This window comes from Bombus impatiens, unplaced genomic scaffold, assembly GCF_000188095.3.
Source record: "Bombus impatiens unplaced genomic scaffold, BIMP_2.2 scf_0174, whole genome shotgun sequence".
Classification (NCBI taxonomy): domain Eukaryota; kingdom Metazoa; phylum Arthropoda; class Insecta; order Hymenoptera; family Apidae; genus Bombus; species Bombus impatiens.
In genome coordinates, this window is record NT_176593.1 from 91,246 (window position 1) to 118,194 (window position 26,949).

Below are 26,949 nucleotides of genomic sequence, written 5' to 3' on the forward strand. Positions count from 1 at the left end.
TGAAGTTTCTTTTAAATAGAACAAAAATTAAATTTTCATTATTATTAGACTTAAAGCGAAAAGGTTGATATTAATTTCATTATTATCTAAAAAAAAATCTTTCTCCTTAAGTAATATTAATACATCTAAAGTAAACATATATGAACCAACAAATGATATCTTACTAATATATTTTAGTCTCTTTTTTTTTTGTAACAAGAGTTCTTGTTACGATGCTCATTTTCATAATAAATATAAAATTAAAAACTATTATATTATTTTACTACATACATATTGTACATAGGTATGTACATATATATGTAGATATAGAACGATGTTTAATTACCTAGTTAAAATGTAAAAATTCATAAGGCGATAGTCTAATTGAAACCTTGTTACATAAATTATAAATGTATTTCCATTGCCTTGAAAAAAAGGATTGCATTCTTAAAGCAAAGAAATCCTACTTTACATTGATATAAGTTTAACCTGATCCGAACCATTTACGCTATAGCTCCATCTCTGTTTATCCCTCTAAATAACGTGTATATAAATCCTACGATTTCGTAACGAAATATTCTTTCTATCGCACGCGACAAAGTGAGTCAATAGCAAGCGCAAACAGAAAAATATCAAAAAGAAGACAAGTGCACGGAACAAACAGATAAGTTGGTGACAATCAGGGAAGCATTCCATTTTTCTTACTCATCGTAGTATGTTACTAAGCTTTTGGTCGCCACTATCCAATGAGCGTGAGAAACACTGGCACAATACATATGAAGGCGTATCATTATACACGTTGCGTTTGTTTGGAAGCAATTGCGAGTCGTGACTAACAGACAGTGACGAATATTGGACTCCTCGGGAAAGAAACAGTCGATCGATGGCCGTGTGTTCAAAAAGGTCCGATCGAACCGTTATTTGTCGGTGAGTATCTTTCAAGTGGTGAACGGGTTCCATTGTGATAAAAACAGCAAGCGAGCTCTCTTACGTTAAGTCTTGGTATTAGTAGCCCTGAGCGACTTATACCGCGAGTTCTGTGTGAGTTAATTACCAAAGTAGTGTATTCGTGGAATGAGATACGAATGACATTAAGCTTAGTGTACGTGTGAATCTGTTGATCGATATCACGAACTCGATACTTTTGCTCATTTCACATTGCACAAACTTCTATTCTATGCCGTGATTCCACGCATATGTATATACGAGTCGCGGTTTTTGTTCCCGGATCATGCTTATATTACGTATAAAATTGCATTCCCAACAAGACCTAACCTCTTTCTAAGAAATATCGTGGCCACTCGGAGCAACGTTATCGATTCGGAACACGTTGATTCTGATCACGTCGGCGAAACAAAACGAACGAACTCGCGAGAACATCGATTGGTTTCTCCGGTATCGAACTGCAAGTTGTAATTGTCCGACTACTGTTATATCTCCTTTAAGCGGCAAATGACCTTCAAACGAGTAAAGCTCTTTAAGACCTTTTTTGATGTGTGAGGTAGTCTGAACCGACAACATCGATTATCTACAAGCTATCAGTGAACTTCGTGGAAAAACTGTCGCAACCAAAAAATGTCGTCCAAAATAGTTACAAACGAGAAAGTGATTTTACGAAAGAAAAAATGTAAAATGAAAACAAATGGATCGACTGCGATAACGTGACAAGCAACGATGTAGTATACAGTGGCGTGGTGGATATTTAGAGGAGAAAGTCATTATAAGCCGAAGCAAATATCGACTGTAAATATCGATTGTATGTCACCGTGTGTACGATGTGTCAATGTGTGAAGTGTGTATTTGAGGTTAGATCACCCATTGATGGACCACGTGCGGCTATATATGCATGGCGCCAATTTTAAAAATGGTGAGTCCACTAATGTTACTTTTAACTAAAATTTTTATTAATTAAATTAACAAAACGCATGGATCTATCTAAATTAATATATTTTACATTATTATTAATTCATTTACCGATTTATGATCTCTGTACTAAAATAATGTTAAAAGTAGATATAAGAATTTAAAACTAAAGCTTCTCAATGCTAGAAAGGATAAATGAGGTAAATAATAAATAATAATAAATACTAAAAGAATATTATAGAATTATAAAATATTGATCTACATTTATATCGTTTATTTTGAATATATATTTTAAATATTGCGTTATCTTACATATTTTGCAACATGTGATTTATATATAAAAAAATTAGTTATTGAAAAGCAATATAGTTCAAATCTTTTCTGCATAAATTCGAAAGAATAGAATTAATATACTGTTCACAAATTTGATATGCAATCAATGAACAGTGAAAGGTAATGAAGCGGAAGAAACATCAAGGCGCTGGAACATTTCATCGTTTTATAGTAAATGTGATGTGAAATTGAAGAATCGGTATATGTATCTATTTACATATGTAGCTCATGTGGCACTCAAATATCTATATGGAGTTCTTTATGTCGTTGGCCATTTAAATAAGGTTGACTTAAAAAGTACAAAGAAGCAAGAGTTACGAGATGTGACACGATCAGAAACTTTATACATACTGGAATATGAACAGACTTGTATGAAATTCTATCGGTTTAAGTTTACATCGAATTCGTCAAATTTATTAGATAAACAGATTGTATAGAATAATATAATAGACTCACAAACATACATCACAAAATGATGGTAATTTTTCAAAATTATAAGTATTATTTTGAATTTTATTTTTAGTAAAAGTTAATAAATATTAATATTGCTTTTTTGATAATTGAAAGTAATCATAACACAAAATTTATATCGTAATAAATTTTATAATTAGTTTTTTAATTTAATATGTAATCTATTTTTAATTCTTATGCTAATATGTATAACAGCTTCAAAGAAATATGTTTATATATGAAACATATTTTTGTTATCAATATTAAATATGTACATTGAATCTTTATTTTATGTTTCGATTAGTAATATGAGAATAACAAATCGTATAATAAAAATTATAAATAGGTACAAATTATAATAATACATTATAATATTATAATAAAGATATTAGTATTGTAATAATTGTATTATAGTATGTATTTCTATATTTAAAATGAAACATTTTTAATAAGTAACATAATATAAATAATTTTATTTTTCTGAACTCTCTGTTAACCAATTTGCTGGATCTTAAATCTCTAAGTGTACTTATCACGTGATATCGATATCATAGATTAATTTAATGTTATAAAATACTGATAAACAATGATTATAATTTGTCATGACTAATACCTATTACAGAGATATTAAACTTCTCGAATTCAAAATTTGTATATTTGTAAAAATTTCTTTATAGATGTAACAAATAATTTTAGAACAGATTTTTTTTAATAAATAATTAATTTTTTACATACGAAGTGCCCCACTAACAATAGAAATCTGAAAATTTCCATTGATATTAGTTCAACATTAAAAGGAGTAATAAATATTTGTAATAAATATTTTTCTTCAAAAATCTCTATCGAAACAGATTTTAATATTAGTAACAAATTAGCTCTGATATTAGAAAGATTGTTCTTATCATTACCAAATGCTCTTTTAGTTGTTCTTTTCTTACTTTCAATATCAGCAGGAACAATTTAAATTTCATTATACTCCACGTACACATAATATTTACTTACAAACATTTGATGTTAATAACTGAATTATAAACCGATTACGTGCAGAACATTTAGTGGGATGTGGAATTAGGTTACACATTATTAATTATAATTTATCTAATTGTATACTATAGCACCAATATAGAGCAATATCCAGCAGATTACGTACTCTGCCAGGATATTATACCAACTTATTACAAAACATTAAAGCGAAGTACATATATAGTTATATCTAATATTATATATTAAAAAAAAAAGCATAATTTTTATGACATATTGAAAATTCCATTCATAATTTTGTAGAGCTATATTTTTTAACTATAAATAATGTTATTAATTTATTGTAAACATAAATAAACTAAATAATGGTTTTATTTTAATAGTTCCTATAAAAATATATTCTGCAGTAATCTCTAATATGCTCTATCATCTAAAAAATTAAAAGAGAACGATTATATTGAATACTTCTAAAATGTGAAGAAATTCCTTTATTTCGCGTAACAAAAATAAATAAAATTACATTTAAAAAATGTTTATTTCTAGATAGGTAACTCAAGTCTTATGTTATCCTACGGTTCACGTACACTTTATTAAAATAATAATCGGGTTATACTTAATGTAATAAGCTTCTGATCATGAAAAATACAGGTATTACATACTCTGCTTGCGTACAATATTCGTTTTAATAGGATTTCATCTGGCAATTTTAATGCCGTCAAGCTTAAGATGAAGCTGTGCTCTCAAGAAATGCGGCTACTACTCGCTTGAATACACATCACCTATCAGTTCCTTTGATCATGGCGTGTTACAACAATGTGATAGTGTGCATTAAAGAGATTGATAGGCGTTGAAGTAAACAAACCTAGTTTGCTAGACCCTTTTTAATCGATTCTCAAACGTAAAAAAAGAACCCCTTTTCGTAAAGTCCACCGCGTAATAAGTGTGGGCTTAAATCACATTATTCAGAAAAATATTAAATTAAAGACCAAGAGTTGTACAATATTAAATGTCATATTGCAATTTTCTTGTGATTATGCAACTAACAACTGAAACCTGATATAGGGTAATCTGGTACTTCAATTCGCTGACAATTACATAAAACTTAGATAAGAAAAGATTCAGAAAGATCTACGTCCAATAAATCCTTAGTATATATTATAAAGTAATTCTCTATGAACTTTTGATATATAGGACTCTTGTCTATGGAATGATAAAATAAAAAAGTAAAATAATATGAAGATAACTAAATACTGAAATTTGTTGGTATATAATTAAATAAAATTTAGATGAGAGATTTAAATAAATTTGTAGAATAGCTTCTACCGTTATAAAATAATTGTGTATTAGATTTGGCTTTATATTACATTTTTCTTATCGAGATAAAGTAATGTGGGAATTGTAAAATAGTAAAATAACATGAAAACAACTAAATAATAATATTTGTTCATAATTGAATAATATTTAGGCAGAAAAAGGTTTAAGGTAGATAGAATAATCTACTGTAATGATAAAGTAGCGTTATGAAATAACTTTATATAAATTCTCGCAATTACGTTTCTCTATTTGCAATAACAATATTAACTAATCCATATTTTAAAATTGTATTAAGGGAATACAAAACCATGCGCCTTTAAAATATCGAAATCTTTTTTTCCTTGCATTTTTTACAATTTGATATTTGTATAATACTTTAGTAACATGATATTTTGAAAGCCTAAGAAAGGGCGATTATAAGACCTAATACGAATGCATTTTTTTATTTTAGAGAAAGATTAATTTAAAACCTTAAACGTGTTTTTTTCGAAACTATTTTTTCCTTGCTCCCAGTAGGTTTCCAAAACTCTTCAGCTTGAATTTTTTACACGCCAAACACAAAATATATAGGAATTGCATAATTCTTATTGTTATTTTTTTTAATAGGAAAATATTTCTATTTTGCTACAGTCGTAAGTTTAATGTGAGTCATACTTAATGTACTATTGTCATAAATATTACTTATTTACAGAGCGAAATGAAAGTCAGCTAAAGATATTTTCTGCTTCATCAATTTCTTTTTAAAAGTAAACTAAAATTGTAGATACAAATATTCTAAAATTCAATTTAAAGAAATAAAGAATTATGTATTGTTTTAACAGGTGATAGTTAGCTATCTTTTTAAAAATGACAGAAAATGTAGCTTTTTTTAGAACATATGTATAATAGTTATCAAAATAAACATTCAAATCTGATATTGATTCTCTTCCAGATACGAATGGTTTCCTGTGTTATTTTTGTAGCAGATGTTCTTTTTAATCCACCGATAAACCTTCACTAATCTGTTGAAAAGATTTTCAGTCTTTAAAAATGCTGCTTCTATCCCAATTTTTCGATAAACTGTAAAATTAATTTATAAACTTCAATCAATTATTCATTCAGAAGATCTATATCAATTGCAAAAGATCATGTTTTTAAAACTGTAATTCATTTACATCAGTAAATCTTTATTAAACTACAAACAAATATTGCTTAAAATGAATATGATTATAAAAGGGGAATGTTAGTTATAATTAAAGAATATTTGTCATTAGTAAAAAATAATGAAGTTAATCATAAGAAAATAATATCCTTCAGATATTTTTTATTTACTTAAAAAATATTATATTTCATAAAAATTAATCATTTCTTGAAGTCAATATAATCAGATAATTTAATTTCAAATATAAAGTATTTTAAAAAAATGTATAGTTATGGAAACTGAATCGAAAAATCTACACAGGAATTTGAAGTGTAAATTCAGGGTATTCGTGATATTCTTCCATTTAACTCGGTAGTCTTCATGATAGTATAATTGTAGAGTATACACAGCGTTAAAGGATCGATAAATGTATTCACGGGTTAGGATTATACGAGTTCATTGACTTCACTTTCATTTATAATTTATACCCTACATCATTGCTTTCTACTCGATTATTCTGGAAAGCAACTTGAGCTTCATCATTGAAGATTTAATGCTTTCATATCATGCATTATAGTAATGATAATGTAGTAGAAAAGATGTTCAAGAGGATTGAACCAATAAACAGAAGTAAAATATCTAATTATCTCTTTCGTCGTAAAGATAATAAAGTAACATCAGTAGTATGTATTGCATATACGTATATAATTAGCTTTAAGTAATTTTTTGCGTTAATTAAGAGTTCCATTTGATTTTGTTTATGTCAATTTTCACCTGAATTTGAGAACTTTAGAAATTAAACGTATAAATTTAATAATTATTCATAAGTATATTCTGTACGTTGAATTCGGTAATTTTTTAACATGTTGTAAAAGTCAACTTCTTCCTTTCATGAAAATGTTGGACTCTCTTAGTTTTCAAGATATTCGCGAAAATCTATCCGCACGAAATTCGCTTTACGATAACCGGATAAAATATCGCCTAACCTAACCTAATTCTTATCTTTTGTTTATAGTTTATATAGCTTTGGGTTAGGTGCCATCTTATCCGGCCACCGCGAGATGGCCAGCAATCCATCGGCATCCACTGTCACGGACGCACGATTATAAGCAAAATTTACCGTGTGATGCCGATACTGCTGACAGTTTTTTGCAAATATCTCGCATATTTTCGCATCTTGCAAGTAAACTAAGAGTTTGACGTTTTCGTGACAGGACAAAGTTGTTCCAAATGTTGAATTTTATAACATATTAAAAAATCATCGAAATTGGTGTTGAGGGTAAACTCGGAATAATTGCCATAAATTTTAATAACTCTTCCAATGCATCATGAAAGTATTTAAATGATTTGTTATTAAAACGTCAATTGCTATTTTACTATAAATAAATTATCGATGCTCTCGAACCAAATCAAAATGTAGGTAAAATACTGTTTATATAATGTTAAGTTAATAGAAAATTATAAATTGTGTAATTTTTTTTTATCTTTTGTAAAAAGTTAAAAAAGTTATATTCATACTAATGCATTGTAAAGAAAATTATACGAAAACTTCTTAGGAATAAATTGCTCACAAAGTTTCTCTTTGAGAAATTAAATAGAACGCATTTTAATTAATGAAATGCTTAATGAAAACTTTACTCGTTATACATCACATTATATCCAATTATATTCAAGTGAATTTTTCATTGCTCATGAGAGAAAAGATTATAATTGTTTGTAATTCCTCATTCTAATGAAAAAAGTATTAATACTATAAATAGATTATTTAGTGACTAAACAAAACGATATATGTATAATAATACAAATAATGGAGACGCAAAGTAATATTCAGAAATATAGACAATTGCATTTATCTAATCTTTAACATTCAACGCGTATCATTGTTTTAATAAGTAAAATGATTATTACCTGATTTGATTGAAGCGTGATACCTATATAGAATGAGTCACTAAGAACTGTCACCTGAAATAACTCGTTATCTACTGACTTAAACAAAAATTATTTGAAGTGAAGTGAGCCTGGTGAAATATATTTTGATTTTTCGCTGCCTCGTATTTTCTGAGATATCAAGGTAACCTTGGATTTTCTAACAGTCGCCCTAACCTTTTTTATACTCCACTATAGCCGTTAAAAAGATTACGATTATGAATTCAACTATCTATAATAAGATGACCTTTAGTTGATCTTGAGCCTCAAAACGAAACGAAAATTTGTGAAAAGTAACTTACTATCAATGTTTGTATTTAAAGTAGATGTTCAAAGTTGTGGCCGTTCATACATGTGTCGACATTTCCCAAACGGCGCGACGCAACGTACTGTCGCGTCGGTACGAACACGAACGGCTTGCAGTGTACCTATGAGACATAATTCACTATACACCTATTTTAAACGGAAACATGGAAAGTAAGTTACTTTTCACAAAATTTCATTTCGTGTTGAGATACAAGGTCAACTAAAGGTCATCTTATTATAGGTCGTTGAATTCATAACCTACAATGGAGTATAAAAAATATAGGGTGACTGTTAAAAAATCTCCAGATCACCTTGGTATCTCAAAAAAATATAAGACATCACAAAATCAAAATAGGATACATACAAATGAGGATACTTGCATAATAAATAATTTCACTTCAAACATTTTTTGATAAAGTCAGTAGATAACGAATTATTTCAGATGATATGTTGTACAAATATTAAATTAATGATACAATTATACAAAAAATATAAAATAAAGAAATATATTCAAATCATTTAAGGTTTTCAAATTTCTACTCTCCTGTTAATACCTGGAATTCTAAATCTTTCACCAAGTGCTGTGGAAATGTTCATTCTTAAAGTTATTAACGCGTTTTTAACAGTTCTAAACTCTACAGATATAAAACGACTGAACCTTGATACCAATTTAAAAACAACTTTGAAATGATCACCGATCGAATGATTATTTTCTTCTCTCGCTAAGTTATTCCTCTTTTAGTCAAACTTTGTTGCAATATCAGAAGTGAAAAAGATGTATATATTTATATCTACATATACAATAAATATATTTCTTAGTATCAAAAGTTACCTAAAAAAATATTTAAGTACCTTTCGTTACTATTTTTAATTAATTTCAAATGTTATATTTCTCATTTATGTGTGTTTTTATAGTTGAACTAAACTTTTGAGATGTATAATATTTTTTTAAACATTTAAGTAAAACTCGAAGTCAATATTTTTGAACCATATAACAGTGACACACAATAGTTCTTACGTCATTCTGATTTATTTTCTGTATTTTAGGAGATAACATGATTTTTGATATTTATCACGTAAGATATGTGTGTGTATATACAATAAAAACTAAAATTAAGTAATCTAACTCGAATCTAACTTCGATTGTTACTTAAAATCAATACTACAAATCCATACTTTTATGAATATAACTAAAAAAATAAAACCTAAGCGTAGATTTATTTCATCCACTAAATATTACAACGAATAATATACTTTTATTCTATTTGGTATATTTTGCATCTTCAAATTTCTTCACACGTTGACTGCCACTCGTGTTATCAAAGAAATGTCCGTCAGGCCACGCGTACAGCAGTACCAAGCGTTCTCTGCTAGGTGCTCCCATCGGTATTTTAGTAATGCGAGTCGCTCAAGCGGTGGTCTCGAGAATGATCTTTCGTTTCGTTTGTTCGCAACGTTAAAACCAGTAGCTGTTGTTGAATATAACGAAGGAAAGCGTGGTATTGATTATTCCGACCAAATGGTTTCTTATGCCACCACAATTAAAAAAGGAATCAAATGATACAGAAAACTTGACATTCGATTCTTTCTGACAATTTCTGTTGTAAACGCTTTGACGATTTACAAAATTGCAACAAGGAAAAATATAAATATTAGAATATTTAGACATTTATTAGTTGCAAAATTATTAAGGTTGTCTGAAAATACAAAAAATCCTTGTCTTCGACGGAGTCGGCATAATATCGCCGTTCGGAAAAACGATTCCGGAAGCAGCATTAGACGCGCGATTCCGGAAGAAGCATTAGACGCGCATGCAAACTACGTTATGCAAATAAAGGACGTCGAATGGACCGAACAAAGGCACGAAAGAATTTGAAGAAAACAACAACTTATTGTCCAAATTGTCCCGACCAACCTCAGCTATGTATAGAATGCTTTAAAGTTTTACATTCTAAATAATTTTTTTAACAAATCATTTTCGTATTTTTATTTTATAACAATTCAACTATTATTTCAATTAATTGTTAATTAACAATTTATTATTATGGAATATCTTTTCAAATACCTACGACGATCCTTCGCAAGTAGTCAAATAAGCGACACTTGAATATGGGTTACGTGGCCAGACCAGAAACTTTGCTGACACCCGAATACGGGTATCGTGGCGGTCAACGTAATAAAAGCATACACATCCGCAACCTAATACTACATGTATGAGTCATTTATAATAAAAAAATCAAAAGTTCCAACGACGAAAGTGAAAAATATATATCAAATCATGGTCTATTAACGACGCGGAATAAATTTTGTTTTCGATGAAACTGTAATTATTCAGCGAAATATATTTATACGAATATATCTGCAAACCTTTGGTTCTGACTAAATAAATTACACACTGCAGCACATGTATACGAAACATATTACGGGTTGCGAAATTTAATAGATTATGTGGCTTTAGAATATCATTCGCAATTATTGGATGATACAGAGTATACCCTCAAATTTCATTTATATTTACAAACATATAGAACATCGAAACATGCAGTTTTCTATTGGAACAAACATTTCATTTAAGAACGAGTGCAAATGATAAACACTGAGATTAATTCTTTAACCAACGAATACAAATTTACCACTGATTTATTCTTTAATCGACGAGTACAAAATTTATAATTTATAAAACAACGACTAATTCTAAAAGGACAACATATATACCATCAATAAGTAGGACTCACCATATAGATGTCGTCCAGCAATGAATCTTGTATGCACGAATTTATTCTAATAAACTTTCATCGTCTATGCTTTAGTCCCGTAGTAACACGGCAACACGTATGATCCACACAGAAATATGAATTTTCTTCGTGGCAATGTTTCACAAACGATAAGTAACCGGTTCACTGTCGTGAGTATTCGCATCGACATTCAAAGTGAGCAACGAGAAATTGAACGAATTCTTCGCGTTCTCTATCGTGCATTTTCACTCCTACGTACAAACTATCATCTAATTCTTAAATGTGCTTTTATATTTCCGTCTCGAAGCGACGTAGCAAAAGGCTCTACACATGAAACTATTCGATAATCTAGAAGATTAAAAAGATGTTCGTTGTTCTTCTTGTGATGAAGAGGAACATAAGTCTGATTACATAAACGCGAATTTCAACTTATTCGAATAAATTGAATAAACGCCGCTTCAAGTAATTAAAAAATCGCATAACTGGATTTGCCGGATGACGAGATCGATATTCTTCAAGTTTCGATATATTAGCGAATTAGGTATAAGCAGCATGATACTTCCGTCTTGTGTAATATATATGTAGCTAATTATTTCGAGTGTTGAAGTATATTTTTTTTTAATATGAATCGTGAGATTTCTTTTATATTTTTTGGTTGGGATTATTTTATATTTATTTGAAATGACCATATTTTTTTATGTAATCGTGAGATTTGCGATATTCGTACGATAATTACTAAAATATACTATGTACGAAGAATCAACAATTTTACTAACTCATCTAATTTGATTGTGATCGCTATTTAATCAATGCAAAAATCAACAAATAAAAAATGCAAATGAAATTAATTTATCCATTAATTTGGTTTCGTTTAAAAATATTAATAAATCGTGGATTTTATTGTCCCCTGAACTATCTTTAAAAATTAAACATTAATGAAAAACAAAAAAATTACTAAAATGTTATATCTTAATATTCAGAATATCTTATTGGCCCACATTTCGCATGTTTACAATTTATATCAGTGTTAAAAGTAAATTTTTATATGTCAGATATTTACATACTGTAACATTACGGTACTGAAAAAATTGTTGCAGTAACTCCATTTATACTTTCAGTAAATTGAATTGTCACGATTTTATTTAAACACCGGATGTATAAAATTCAAGCATGTGTTCTAAATCAATAGAAGAATTTTGATTTTGATCTTTAAATAACCTCCAGTTTTCTTGTAACCTTGAATTTCAGAAGAATCATTCTAAGTGTACCTTCTTAATTTTTATATCTCTTCTTCGTACTTTAACATTGGTATAAATATGGCAGGATGAGATCATAAATTGGAAAACAATGAAGGAATATTCTGTATCTCAGGCTCAGTTGCTCCACGCCGTTTACAAACTGTTTTATGTTATATTTATTCGAAAATACACCGTATATAAAGTGCAATGCATCGTACCATAAAGTTACGTACAACTATGTGAAATTTCTTTCCACGAATTTGGCATTTTACGAGTTTCATTTTATACCGGTTAACAGTTATGCAAATATAAAGGTTTTATTTACTCAAAAATGCTCGTGCATGGCGTGGACGATAATATGGAAACGATCGAACGAGCCGTAATGTGCAACTTATCGATTTTACGATTTCGTGTAAACTTTCACACCAAAAACAGTACCCATAAATATTTTATATATTCATATTTATGAAAGAAGTCATTGAGAAGTTTAATTGTAGAATTGAAACTGTGATACTATAAGAAAATTTGGATAAAATCGTTAAAATTTACAAAAATATCATAATAACAACGTTTGCAATAAAATGTTTCCTTGTAGCGATTTAATTAATTACTATTAAAAGAGTTGTCATAAATGTTTTAAATTCCTGTTCATAAAAGAAATCATTGGAAAATTTATTATAAAATTGAAAGCATAAACCCATAAATAAAGAATGAGATTATTAAAAACTGATAAAAATATCATAACGACAATATATTTAATATTATAAAATATTTCTTTTCGTATTATAACGATCAATTTAATCGATTAGATGATCCTAGGTCAGATAAAGTGAATCAATTAGGATCGTTTAACGTTTAATTAGAGTATACATTTTTGTTCATTCAACAGAGCGCACTCTGAGCGTATCTTGCGGTGGTTGAATCCACTTTGAACGTATAACATCGTGTGCTTACACGTTGGCTATAGTATGTATATTCCGATTTGATAACATCAGGTAAATTACTAAACGTGCATGCCTCGCATAACGACAAGCGTTTTCCGCAGAATCAACAGGTCGAACCTGAATCAAATCCTTAATCGCCATTTAAATGATATATGTGCACTTTACATATATATGTGCTCGAAGGCGAAATTTGAACAGGGAAGGAAAAAAGGTAACCGTTCGCTCCAGTGCTATTAGGGAGGGAACTTTTGAGTCGAATATAATAATTCACTGAATGCTTTTCAAACGATATCTTTTGTTGGTATACATGATGTACGTTCTTTGATCTATCAGCGAAAATTGTTAAAAAATTCCGCGAAGATGGACATGATATCAAGTAAACTCAAGCATCGTAAAAGTTGTAATCACTGCTTTATCGTAATTTGGAAGAATCTTCGTGAAACAGTGTCGAAGCGCATCGCTATCTTCATTCATCCGTGTCATGCACCCCTTCTGTTCCATACAACCACTCTGTATACATACATATATATCGTCTCCCAATGGCTTCATCCCTCCCCTCCCCGCCTTTTTTCCATAGTTCACCCGCGCACTCAATCACATTTTCTCTCGTTTTTACCTCTTTCTCTCTCTATGCGTATCTTTTGTCTTGTATTCCCCTCTTTCCGCTCACACTCACGATACATTATCCCCTATTTCCATTTCTCGCTTCAACTACATTTATTTTCTGTATACTTCACCCAGAACAACGAACATAAAAGATAAAGGAGGAAGTAAAGAAGAAAATAAAATAAAAAACAGAGAAACAGCACGTTCGAACGAAGGAGTGAAAGAAGCATCGACTACGAATGGTTTTCTTACGGTTATCGAAGGATATCCATAGGTAGCAGATTGAATGGTTTGTTGCAAGAACAGATCGAATATGCATGTAGTAAGTACTTATGTATCCGTTTACGTGTTATATAATTTTCCTTGTTGTTGGTTCATCGCTGATCATGTCCTCGGCCACGGTCATTCCCTTTCCTTTTCGTGGTCATACGTTCCCCAAGCAACGAGAGATCGCCGGTAGAGAGCAGAGAGAAGATACGTTTTGCGACGCATTCACGGGACACGTGAACCACCGATGGAAAGGACAGCAGCGACAGCGAGAGACGATGGTGTCGAAAGCGAATGAATATATACGAGTATCAAGATTGAGAAAGACAGAAATGCTCAGGGCGGTGGAGGTTCAGAGAGAGAAAAAAAGAGACCGATAAAAGGAGAAGAAGAGAGAGGGATAGAGGAAGATATATACTGTACACGTCTCTGTCTCTCTCTGTCTCCCTTTTCGTCGCGCACCAAACCGATCGGCGATGTGCAGCCGCGTGCGCCACCACGATGGCCGATCGAAAAAAGTCAACTAAGAAATCGATGACGAAAATGACGACTACAACGACAACAACGATGACGACGAAGACGAGAAAGAAAACGTGGCCTCTCGAACCTATTTCGGCGACGCTTAACGTCGGGGCTGCTCTGGGCGTCGCGGCGCTCACACATCGGCTCACTGAGCTCGAGGTAGGCGACACCGTCGGAACCGAGGATCGCGGCTGCGGCCGACAAGAACCGAAAGAGCAAGCCGAGCTTTCCAGATGTTGTTGCGCACGCGCCCTTGCACACCACCTCACAGTTCAATCAATTTTTAGCTATTGAAATGTCCGTTGGATTTCAGATCCATTACTTTTTCTTTGCCAACCACCAGTTTCATTACCATTTTTTCTCTAAAAAAATATCAATGTGTAAGAATATTATTGATAGCATAATTAATTGTTCCATTGATTAACATAAAACTCAAGTGAGTAAGAAATTAGTTGAAATGCATTTGTGGGATTCTAGTTCAGAGGTACATGAAAATTCTTGTAATGAATGTATGCTTATTCTTTCCTATGTTTTTATTTCTAAATTTACAATACGAAAATTTCTTGGTGCAATACATAATTGGTATCCATATCCTTTATATATATGAAGGTATCCTTAAACTAGGAATTATGTTTTATAAAACATTCTTATGTTATATAAAAGAAATGTTACAAATATGTTAATATATTAAAGAATTGGTTAAAAAATTTATATTTTTTTGTTTACAAAGGCTTAAATATCAACAACTCTATTTTAAAGAGATATAATTTAATATATAGTATAATACGCATATTTGTGTTGTCTACAATTTAATATGTACAATATATGTTGTACTGTACAAAACTATGTAATATAAATTATTAAAATATTAAAAACGTTCTATTCCTGATAGTTCAATTTTACATACTTTTATATTGCATAAGTAAAACAACAATATATCAAATTCAACAAACAAATATATTTTTTATAATTTAATAATTTTGTTAATCATTGCGTCTCATATATTCAGTTCATCAAATCAATTAATTATCTTTATCTTTTTCAGAAATAAGAAATAATAGTCAAGGAGTGCGATATGAAAAATCTTCCACATTTACCGCCTTTCTCATATATATTCTTTAAGTGTAACTACAATCGATCTTCAATTTGATTAAGTGTTATTTTATCACCACAATTAAATTCTTATAACGGGAAACATTGTTAAAAAAACATTCAGACTAAGCATAAAAAAATAATTATGTACGTATATGTATACAAGCAACCGTGTGTTGTAATTACTTAATTGCTCGGTTCTGATTGGGCTGTTTTGCGGGGTAGGGATGGCGATGTTCTCGGTTCATGATTTGCGCGCTACATGTTGCTCGACCTCCATTGGCTGAGTTACCTGAAAGGCCGACGAATCAGCCATTTATTTCTAAACCCTTGCTGCTTTTAACCCTCAAAGAACGCCAAATATCGAAATTTTACCGCCTAGAGTTATCGGTAACTAAGACAATTCGTAATATCATTGAATCATATACATGTAAAAATAATGATAAAAATTCATTAATAAAAAGCTAAGAAGAGGAGGAATATACAAGATGATTCTGGTATTTAGTGTGTGCTTTTAAGTGTAGGATAATAGATGTGAGCTTGGTAACAGTGGGGTGTAAGAGACGCGCTCTCGTGGTGGATGCACCAAATGCCAGTGTCAATATGGCCGTTACCGAGAGCGCAGTATGTGGAGAGACGCGGACGCGGTAGTTTCTTCGGTCTCTAACATGAAGTACACTCTGATAGGGAAAAACGTTTCTACGAAATATTAACACATTTATTGAAAAATTTCAACAAAATGAATTGTGTTGTGGAAGAGCGGATAAACAGCATGCAAAACGAAAACGCTCGGGTGCAAGGTATGTGGTTATCGTGTTCGTTAAAAAGTGTTTTTCACCGGTTGTTTACGAATGTTTAGCGGCAGAAACACGCTAGTCTTCGCACGCAACCTCCTCGACGCGCATTCGATCGATTTGTCGCTACATTTATTGGCATTGCCAATTCAATGACTACCAACCGAATCTCTAGAAATGCAAATGAAATCTCCAAATAAACGTATACTTTTTGGTGATAGTTTCGGAAATTTTCTGTGAAGAATCAGTCTTGTGCTAAGTGGATAATGCATCTGTGTGTAACACCAGAATTAACCGTTCGATTAAGTTTTTCATCACATTTATTTTAAATCATTTATTAAATACACTTTTAATTCGATATGTTTTCTAATCTCTGTGTGAATACATATTACTTGGTGATATTGTATAATTTTCACAAACATACATATACAAGTTATTTAAAAATAATTCTTGCGTCTAATATAAACTTTAATCATCAATTTGAAAAAATTTTAATAAAGCCATAAATATTGTTAACACTTTATTGGATAATAAAGAGAGTGTTTAAACTGCTACTGCGACTTTCAAGTGTTAAATTTCATTGATTTCTGTTACTATCATTATCGTCATTTTCTATTATTTAAGAACGTTAAATAATTGGTAAAAATAATTCGTTAAATCTTTTCAAACTCCTGCATAATTCTATTAATTAGAATTCCTGATATTATTTAGAAAATTCTGCATAAGTTCTATTTGTAAATGTAGCTGAAAGTATTCATTGAGCTCGTGGCATAATAAGTGTATGTACAATAATATCGATAACAAGAAGATATTTTCTATTACGTATAAATTTTCGTATAAAAAATATGTACGTATGAAAAATATGTTACGTTACCGTAACATTGCCTCAATTATTATGTTATATAAGTATATTATGTACATTTGCTTGTGGTATTCTTTTTTATTCGTATTAAATACATGCGGCATCTGTGTTTAAGCAATTTACATTATGAAGTGAACAAGATAAAATTTGTTTTTTTCCAATGAGTTCTTTAAAGAAAAGTTCAGTTTGGATAGAAAAACTGAAATTTTGTTTTAAACAATAAAAACAAAAAAAAATAAAATTGTTTAATGTATTTAAAAATCTGTTTGTTGCTGTCATAACCATTTACGAAACTATTTTGTTAAACAATTATTTATTTGTTAATGTACAGATACCAAAAAGGAAATGGTTAAAAACAATGGAAGACTAAAATTGAACAATGATGAATCAAAACCATCAATTATTGAGCTGTTTCCTTGGATCCTAGAGTTTAAAAAAATGTGCAGGTGTATACATACAGAAAAAAGTATGGCATCTTTAACAGAACTTATGCAATTTTATGTGAGGTAATGATTATATCGTCATAAGTTTGTATCATCCCCATTTTCAGTTTACCAGTAATATTTTTTCTGGGAACTGGTTTAAAAATCAGTAAAAGTAGATAACTTAGTTCTTTAGATATTATACATTATACGTAGATATTATTATAAATATATATATGTAATTATATATATAATAATAATATACAATAAATGTATATATACAATACAAACGTGTTTCCTTTATGAACATCAAATTAAAATTATTAAGAATATCTGTAATAGACAGATCATTAGAATGCAGTAGAATAAAATGGTACAAAAAATATAAAGAAGGAAGTGGCTATATGATCCTAAATTTAAAAGATATCATTTTTTTTAATATTAAATTATGGTCAGTGGAAATATTAGGGAAACATTAGGAAATATTCATCAAATAATTATTGTAAAACATATTGAGAACAATCGTAAATGAAAGTGATATAATAACAATATCAGTATAAAATGTTTCCAAATTATAAGTTAATATCAATAATCAAAAATGTGTATAAAAATTATTAACCATAAAAATAGAAATAAATATAATTTTTACAAAATTACATTACAAAATTTTGAGGTTGTAAGGGACAAAACAATAAATGAATACTACTACAAAAGGGACAATGTAATAAATAAATACTATTACATAAGGAACAATGCACTAAATAAATACTATTACATGAGGGACAACGCAATAAATAAATACTACTACATAAGGGACAACACAATAAATAGATACTACTACTACTACTACTACTACTACTACTACTACTACTACTACTACTGCTGATACTATAAAAATATTGTTTGTTTTAATTATTTTATATCACGTCAAGGTTACTTTAAAAACAATGTTTATTATTGAAAACTTCAATAACTTCATACAATTTTGTAATCATACTTATTAAACTTTTTATGCTTTCAAGGCATAATTAAATTTTTGTATCTGTTTGATATCTGTTAATATCACTGATACGTTTACATATATATAATATCCGTACTAATTATTTAAATAAATTATTAATGAATTATATATTTAAGCATACATTTGTTATATATAAATCAAATAATATAAAAAGTTGTACAAGTTGCAAATTTTGGATAGGATAGGAATGGATTGCATGTTGTAAATTTATCAGTTTTATTATATTAAGAAAATGAAAAATGTTTCAGTAAATAATTTGCTTACAGAAATGTAAGTGTCAGTGTAAATGAATGTTACACAAGGCCTTTAAGAGCAGCAAAATTAAAGGATTCTATTAGTGAGACTTTAATGTTGTTCTTATATATTTATCGTGAACTTTCTGAGGTAAGCTTCTTTCTTAATTTTAATATTTTTGTATGCTGAACTGTTTCTTATGTTACTAAACGCTAAACAAATTTCACCTTTTAGGATCATGATAGGTTCAGTTATTTAAATAATATGTCCGACTTATTAGCGCTCTATATAGATATGGAATTAAAAGCATCTAGGAAAAGCAGAGAAAATCATGATAAAATTTGTGCAAGGATTACTTCTTGTCTTTATGTTTATCTAGGTATGATGATGTTCACACAAATATTTTACCGCAATTAATTTAAATAGAAATGATTTAAAATGCTGAAATATTGTATGTTATCTTAAAAGAAAATGTATATATGTCTCTTTCAGAACATTCCATGGAACATTTATTAGATACTTTAATCAAGGTACAACTAATGTGTTGCAGTTATCATCATATTTTAGATCCAATTATAACGTAAGTATACAACAAAGTAAAAGAGTTTATTTCTGACATTTTTATTCCATTTTTAATTTGTGAAAATTCAATCAAGAAATATAAATTAGTTTTATCATTTGCAATAGATTTACTGCCTCGGTTAAAAATTTCATATTTGTTTTACTATATTTTAAATTTATTATTAACTTTTACATTTGAGTGAATCTATATAATAGGTAATTATTGCGTATGCTGCATAAGTTACCTTTATCTTTTTCAGTTACTTAGCAAACTATCAGATCTTTTAATACTTCACCAAATAAGAACTTATATTAAAATTTAATTTCACTCTCGTTTATTGGTATTATTCTCTATATATATTAATATATATTAATACTTATTATATACATACATATACACAACTATTTTCCTTTTTAGGAAAATAATAAAAAATATTCCCATTCACCCAGAATCTAGTATTATGTATATTCGTTACTTTTTTATTTATCGTTTGTGGAGAAAAATAAATGAAAATGTGGCTGTAAAAGATCAAATAACAGCTGCTGCAATTGCATCTCTGGGGCCATTGCCATCTACATTCTCATCAAGTATATTAGAAGATGTATTGCCAAAAGTGCCAAAGAGTCAACCAAATTCTACAAAAGCTCTATTGCAGCATAAATTTGATATAAAAAAACATTGTGAAATGTTTGCACAATATTGCAGAAAAAGCAATGGAAGTGTATACCAGGACGGAATTGCAACTCCCATTGATTCGTCCAGTAGAATTAATTCAAAAATGGTATTTATCTATATACTAATTATTTCTTTTCATGCACATTTGTTACACACATTTGTTGACACATTTATAATTATCAATCATCACTTTCAAATTGCTACCAAAATTATTTATAACGTTTTCTAAACTATACTAATTACTGCATAAAGTTATTTTTATGTAAATAATAAAACGAGTAATTAATCTATGAAAATTCGATTAATGCGCACATAAAGATAATATAACTTAATTACGACAAAATTAATAATAATTTATGTTCATGCACGTCAGTCGGAAGATATGGTTAAGAAAGATGTAGAATATGTAGATAATAACGTAAATTCAATTATATCAGATAAAAATAAAAAAAATGAATCTATTTCTTTGCTAAATACTTTTAAAACTTTAAATTTGGAAGAACAAACTAGTTTTAAATGTTTAGGTACTTTTTCGAATAATATTTCTACGGAGCATGTTAATTCTAAAACAATTAAATCAAATAAAAATCGTTTGCGGAGGAAATGTAAAAAGTCCAATGAGATTGTAATTATTGATTTAACTAACGACATAGTGCTCGAGAAATGTATAAAGAAAAGAAAGTCTAGAAAACTACCATGGTTAGAAGAAGCAAAAAAGAATATCGATTTAAAGATAGTAAAAGCATCACACAAGAAGAAAAGGCAGGAACATGTTGGGCTTACACATCCATCGAATACCTCACGAAATATTAATCATCGATCGGAAGATTCCTCTCAATCGGTATGTGCCACGAAAAGTCTCGGTGAAAAAAATGAATCTAATGCATGCCGAACGGTTGTCCTTAAAAATGATGAAAATAAGATGGAAATCGACAAAGAGTTAATAACTTGTACAGAAAGTATAAGAAAATCGATTGGTACGGAAGTCAATACTAAAGAAGTAAATGTTAAAGCGTCTACAATGATCAGTAAAACAGTTCTAACCGAGATACTCCCGCTAACGAAGCAAGTATCAAAAATTTCAAACAGCGTTGTTAATGGTAATTGTTTAAGTAATGCAGATATTTCGAATATACAGAGCGACGAGAAGGAGAATGATAGTTTTAATAAACAAACTGTGATCAAGCGATTGACAGAAACAGACGTTTTCTCAGAGCCTGAAACACGCGAAAAAGTTGAAAGTTTTAAAAAAGTCTGTGATCTAGAAACAGAATGCCCAGGTGTAAATAATACCACAATTTGTACTCAGTATAATTCCAAAGATAACGCTGATAGTTCTAATCGTTCTAATGTTAATGTAATTAATGACGAGGTAACTGAAAGGGTAACATTGTCGGAAAACTTAGAGCTCGAAAGGAATAATCAAAATGTCTCGAGCGACAAAATGTTAAATAATACTTGTTTCAGTGAACGTGTTTGTAAATCTGACTACTCTAACAGGACTGTTAATTCCGAAATTAGACACGAGGAATTAATTACGCCGCAAAATAATGATAGAAATGAAACAATCTCTACTGGAAGAATCCAGAAAGTTGAAGCTTCTCCTATTAAAAATGTTTTAGATTATGAGGAGAAGCAAGGATCATCAGGTATACTTGTCGAAATTTCGACAATGCAAAAGAAGTTTGAATCGCGAATGGAATCGAAATCATCAAAGTGCGTAAGCAGAGCGAAAGATAAATTCTGTACGCGACCAGAATTAGAAATCTGTAGTTATGATGAAATAAACGAGAATATAAGAGAAAATAAATCAAGCATCGATAACATTAGAGAATCTATTTTCGAATCTTATTCTACGGATAAGAAAGATATTTCTAATACAATTAATGCAACGTGCCCGAATGAAAATATTGAAAATAATGAAAATTCTTGTATCGATACAAACTTTAAGGAGCCTGTAGGGGACAAGTGCGATAATAATATTGGCAAATATGTTAATAAGGAAGATGTTCCTTGCAAATCTGACAAAGCGTCATCAGAAATCACGTCGAAGGAGTGTAATAATTTATATAAAGTAACAGAGGAGAAAAATGTGTGTACCGTTGCCAAAAATAAATATATCGTTCAAGATTCTGAATTACAAGACAATATCGATGGTCTGTCGTTGTTGGCGAGTGTTTCGCAGCATATACCACATTTAAAGCCTGAATCCGACGTAAAATGCGACCAAATAAAAGTAAAAGATTACGCATCTTTGAGGTATGCGTGTTGCAATCAAATCACTGATGACGAGACTGATACAAATGATTCGTCAAATACCGTGTCCCTATTACTTGAAAATCCATCCGCAGAAATAATCAATAGAATCGTTGGCATTTATCCCGAGGACACCATAGATAAAGTCGAGCTTCGAGTAGAAGTAACATCTAACGAAGCAGAGAGTGGAAACGGTGATAGCGAGTTGTGTAAAGTCATTTCTCATCCGGAAACAAGCATAAATTACGACACGGACGCGCTGACGCATAATTTCGCCCCCATTGAGAATAATGCGCAAACCGTGAAAGAGAATACAAACGTAATACTAAACGGAGAAACCATAGTTTTGCTGCAAAAGTCTCCTAACAGTAATCTGTATATTATAAACAAAGCGGTTGAAAATTCGGAGGATCACACTAGCGACGAGGAAATCAACAGGTTAAAAGAGAAAAATTGGATATCTCCAACTGAAGATTGTGGACAATTCGAAGCTATAACTTCTCTGGACTATGCATCGTGTAATTTGGAATTAACTTCGTACAACAAGGAATTATCGTATCAAGAGAACAAGTGTTCCGTAGAAGGGATCAAGATTGAACCGGAAGATAAGAATTTTGCAGACACGAAAGTATATTCAAAAAAAGCACCGCTATCGACTGACATGCTTTCTGTCAATTCGCAAATGTATCAGGAGGTAAACTTGATGAGCAAATCGATGGAAAAGCGGAAATCAAAATCGAATCTCACCTTCCGACAAAATATCAAGCAAGAGTTCAATATCTCTAATCACATGGCGCCGAACTGCGCGATCCCGGGATTCAATGGAATTCACTCACATCCACACGAAGTTAACGCTCAACATCCCTTACATATATCTACCACTCATCCAACTACCTTACCACCGATCTATGGAAATTGTGCAGGCAATGGGGAATTATGCGTACCATATCATAAACATTGCACCTCAGTATCGTGTAGTTTGCAAATTAATGCTAACACTTCCCTTCATTCGCACGCGAAATCGGGTAGTTCATGCGGAAGATCGCATTGCTCCTGTTTAAATTGCACCTACGATATCGTCGCGCATTGCAGACAGTGTATACACCCAGCGACGGATACCCACGTGTCTTGTATCGAAAGTAGTCCGTATTTTTTGCCAACGCATTCGTCAGTACAAAGCCCTGCCGTCCAAGAGCATGACAGAGCAAAGAATGAAGTCGTTATAGAAAAATTATACGACGATCAATTATTGCGTAAAATAGAGAACAACCTTTTGCAAAATAAGTCATTGGAAAAACTGGGAGTACAGTGCGATTCAGAAAAAGGAGTGTTTAAAAAAGATGCGGAGAATAAGTTGCCTTTAAAGAAAAGGCTGAAGGCGCATGCTATGGCATATGCGGGCACACCTATAAAAACTGAAAAAATAGACAATTATCCAGCTATGCCTATGATGTCTATAGCTGCTTTAGAAGCGTTGGACAATACACGGAAGAGGTCTGATCAAATCGTTAAATCCGAATACGAACTGTCTCTTGCGAAAAAGCAGGAACTGCGTGGTGACTATCACTGCAATTCGCATTTGATAAGAAGAAATTATTACAAAGATGTACAGGATACCGAGTCACATGAGAATCTGGCGAACGAAAATGCAAGAAAGATCGAATGCCAATTTCGACCGACAAATGATCAAACCAGTAATACTATATATCAAGAATCTTGCCTTCAGAGGACAGTTAAAACATTCGCGCAACAGGAAGAGGTGAATCTATTAGACGTGACGTCGATAAAGCGATTTGAGATAGAAACGATAGAGCAAGAAGGAACGTATAAAAGGGTAAAGAAAACACAGTCGCCTCTACGGCAAACGAGAAGCTCAAAAAGAAACGTTCCTAAAGTAAATTATTCTTACACCGATGTCGATCCAGAGTGGAATCCGTCCGGTGAGTCAAAACGCAAACGTAAAAAGACTAGTCGATGATCGATACCACCTCATTATGGAAATTCGTTACTGTAAGAAATTTTTCTGAGATTTAAATAATTAAGTGTACATTACTCCTACAAGACTGTGGCATCATAAACTTGTAAATGTTGTATAAATGAGAAGATAAATTATCCTGGGAAGATATTTACATACCGGCGAAGTGTATAGTACAATGCTCGAAGATCAATATTAGCGTAATTTTTTTAAATTTTTAAGCAGCATCATGGAAGATATTTACATTTTGTAGATTGTACGTATATTTTGTCGGACACAGACAGTTTCACACTAAAACAATAGAAAATTCTTTAGTGTTCGTAATTTACCGTGTATAAAACTGTGCAGTATTATACTCCATTTTATTAGACTACTAGTTAATTTTGATATAGTTCTCCTGATTTTAACTAAATTCAGTATATTTGTAATTATTTAGAGCAAAATTTCGTCATTTATAACGTAATTAAAATCTTTTATATGAATCGGAGAAAAATTACTTTTGTATATAATTTTGTAAATATATTATAATCCAAAGTAATTGTATGCAAATTTTACGATTTTATAACTCGCATATAAAAGGTAAGATAATTTACGTTAACAAATAATTTTAAATACATTCTGCTAAGCTACATAAAACACCATGATGCGGTACAAACAACTCGATATTTTTATATAAACTAATAAAAGATATTCTTTATTAGCTTTAAAATTAAATTTTCTCTGAGATTGCACGCATGTATGTATTCACAGCATAAAATTTTATGTAGCAAAGTATGAATTACCGCAGTGCATAAAACTACTACTAACTTTAATCTCTTTGACATTCTAAAACATTAGATATTATATTTTTCAGTTTGATGGAACAAAATTATTTAAATTCAGAAAAATGAGAAAAGCTGGCTCATGACAACATTATAGTTTAAAAGAATTTGGATAGGTAAGATTAAAAATCAAATAACATAATAAAATATATGTATATTTAGATATTCTCTTTTCTAGCCTATATAAAAGAAGTTGCATGTTAAATAAGAAAATATTTTACTATAGAAGTTTAACATTTTCTATTCCAGATTAATTATTTCCTCCAGATTAATACTGAAAAATTTCAAGCAACTGCTTAATTCGCAAAATGTGATGTCAATAAATTTGCCAAATAACATAGAAATAACAGTACCGTCATACAAAAATAGAACAGGAAAAATGAACTTCCTTCAATTTTTTAACCTGTCCTTTTAATACATATAGCAGCATTATTTGTTATAGATATACCATTAAAGATCACAATGCAAGTAACATAGCTAGTCATCACTTTTTAATTATGATTTAAAACATATTTAGTTTACATGTTACTGAAATAAAACACGAGAAAGTAATATGTATTCAAAAATTTCAGGTTAAAATCGAAAACATCACGAAAAATTAAAAAAATGTACTTAGACTTTGTATACTTACCAAAACGATAGAGCTTCGTTACACGAAACGTCATTCAATACGATACTCGAATTTATAGCGCCTTTACATAATTTATGCTTTAAAAATTTAACATATATTTTAAAAAATTATTCCATTATTTTTCTCAAGTGTTTGGATAAAGTACATATATCTCGCTGTACAAATTCTAGATTTAAAAAGAAGGAAATGTAACTTTTGGAAGTTAAACTTTAAAGAGATTAAAGAATTCTAATAGTTAATTTACTTTTCTTCGATTATTATTTCTCATTTATATAGAACACATATATTCACTCGTTTGAAAATACAAGGTTATTTGCATAGTTCAGTGCCATATTCTTGTGTTTGATATCTGTGATTATTAGCTGACTAATGCTAAATTAGTAATGTGTTTTATTGTACAAAAAATGTATTTGGTTGACTACTTAAAAGCTATCCGTGAAATTTATAATTAATCTAAATTTGATATTTATAAACATTTCTACATAGAGAAATAATCATAATCAAGACAAACTACTTCGCAATCCAATTTTTTCGTACAAATAATACGAAATTTCGTTTCGATTACAGAGATTATATAGGTAGTAATAATTTTTACGATGTATAAAAAAAAGACATGCGATATTAATGCAGCAGATAAACGTTTATTATTGCTTCTTTATCGTTACCATTTATTTTTTCAAAAAAAAAGTCTGATAGGTTTAAGTTAACGTAACATAATTCGATATTAATTATTAAAATCGCGATTAAATGATTGCCAAATGTTTCTATTTATGCACATGACCATATGGGGATAGTTTGCTACTAAGAAAATTATCCTAAGCGCCAAGCATTTATTAGCAAAAGTCTGATATCCTAAAATATAATTTAGAGTAGTAACATTACATCAAATGCCTCATTCATTCGTGTTCATAAAAAAAAAATTGAGTACTGTGTATGTGTAGAACATTATGTCATAATAATGAATAAACTTGTATTTACATACATTTGTAAATTACATGCATTGCGCAGTGCATAGACTGG

At 30.1% G+C, this 26,949-nt stretch overlaps 1 protein-coding gene across 5 annotated transcripts; it reads left to right on the forward strand.

Annotated features, from left to right (window-relative positions):
* Positions 1 to 726: 726 nt before the first annotated feature.
* On the forward strand, positions 727 to 26,949 carry LOC100742941 (uncharacterized protein MAL13P1.304). Of its 5 annotated transcripts, none has more exons than XM_012382769.3 (8): positions 727 to 1,846; positions 17,664 to 17,838; positions 19,042 to 19,159; positions 19,244 to 19,388; positions 19,502 to 19,589; positions 19,989 to 20,352; positions 20,620 to 25,414; positions 25,548 to 26,949. In XM_012382769.3, the coding sequence occupies exons 1-7, from the start codon at positions 1,801 to 1,803 to the stop codon at positions 24,478 to 24,480; spliced, it is 4,797 nt and encodes a 1,598-aa protein (XP_012238192.1). In that variant the 5' UTR covers positions 727 to 1,800; the 3' UTR covers positions 24,481 to 25,414; positions 25,548 to 26,949. The 5 variants fall into 5 exon arrangements, with proteins under 5 accessions (XP_012238192.1, XP_012238196.1, XP_012238198.1 ...); XM_012382775.3 differs by lacking the exon at positions 727 to 1,846 and adding an exon at positions 13,993 to 14,117 and having other exon boundaries at positions 25,548 to 26,920; XM_033319590.1 differs by lacking the exon at positions 727 to 1,846 and adding an exon at positions 15,978 to 16,476.

Coding starts and splice junctions, on each gene's coding strand:
- LOC100742941 (XM_033319590.1), top strand. CDS start 16,416: ATGAATTGTGTTGTGGAAGAGCGGATAAACAGCATGCAAAACGAAAAC. Junction 16,477..17,663: donor CGAAAACGCTCGGGTGCAAG/GTATGTGGTTAT, acceptor GTTAATGTACAG/ATACCAAAAAGGAAATGGTT. Junction 17,839..19,041: donor CTTATGCAATTTTATGTGAG/GTAATGATTATA, acceptor ATTTGCTTACAG/AAATGTAAGTGTCAGTGTAA.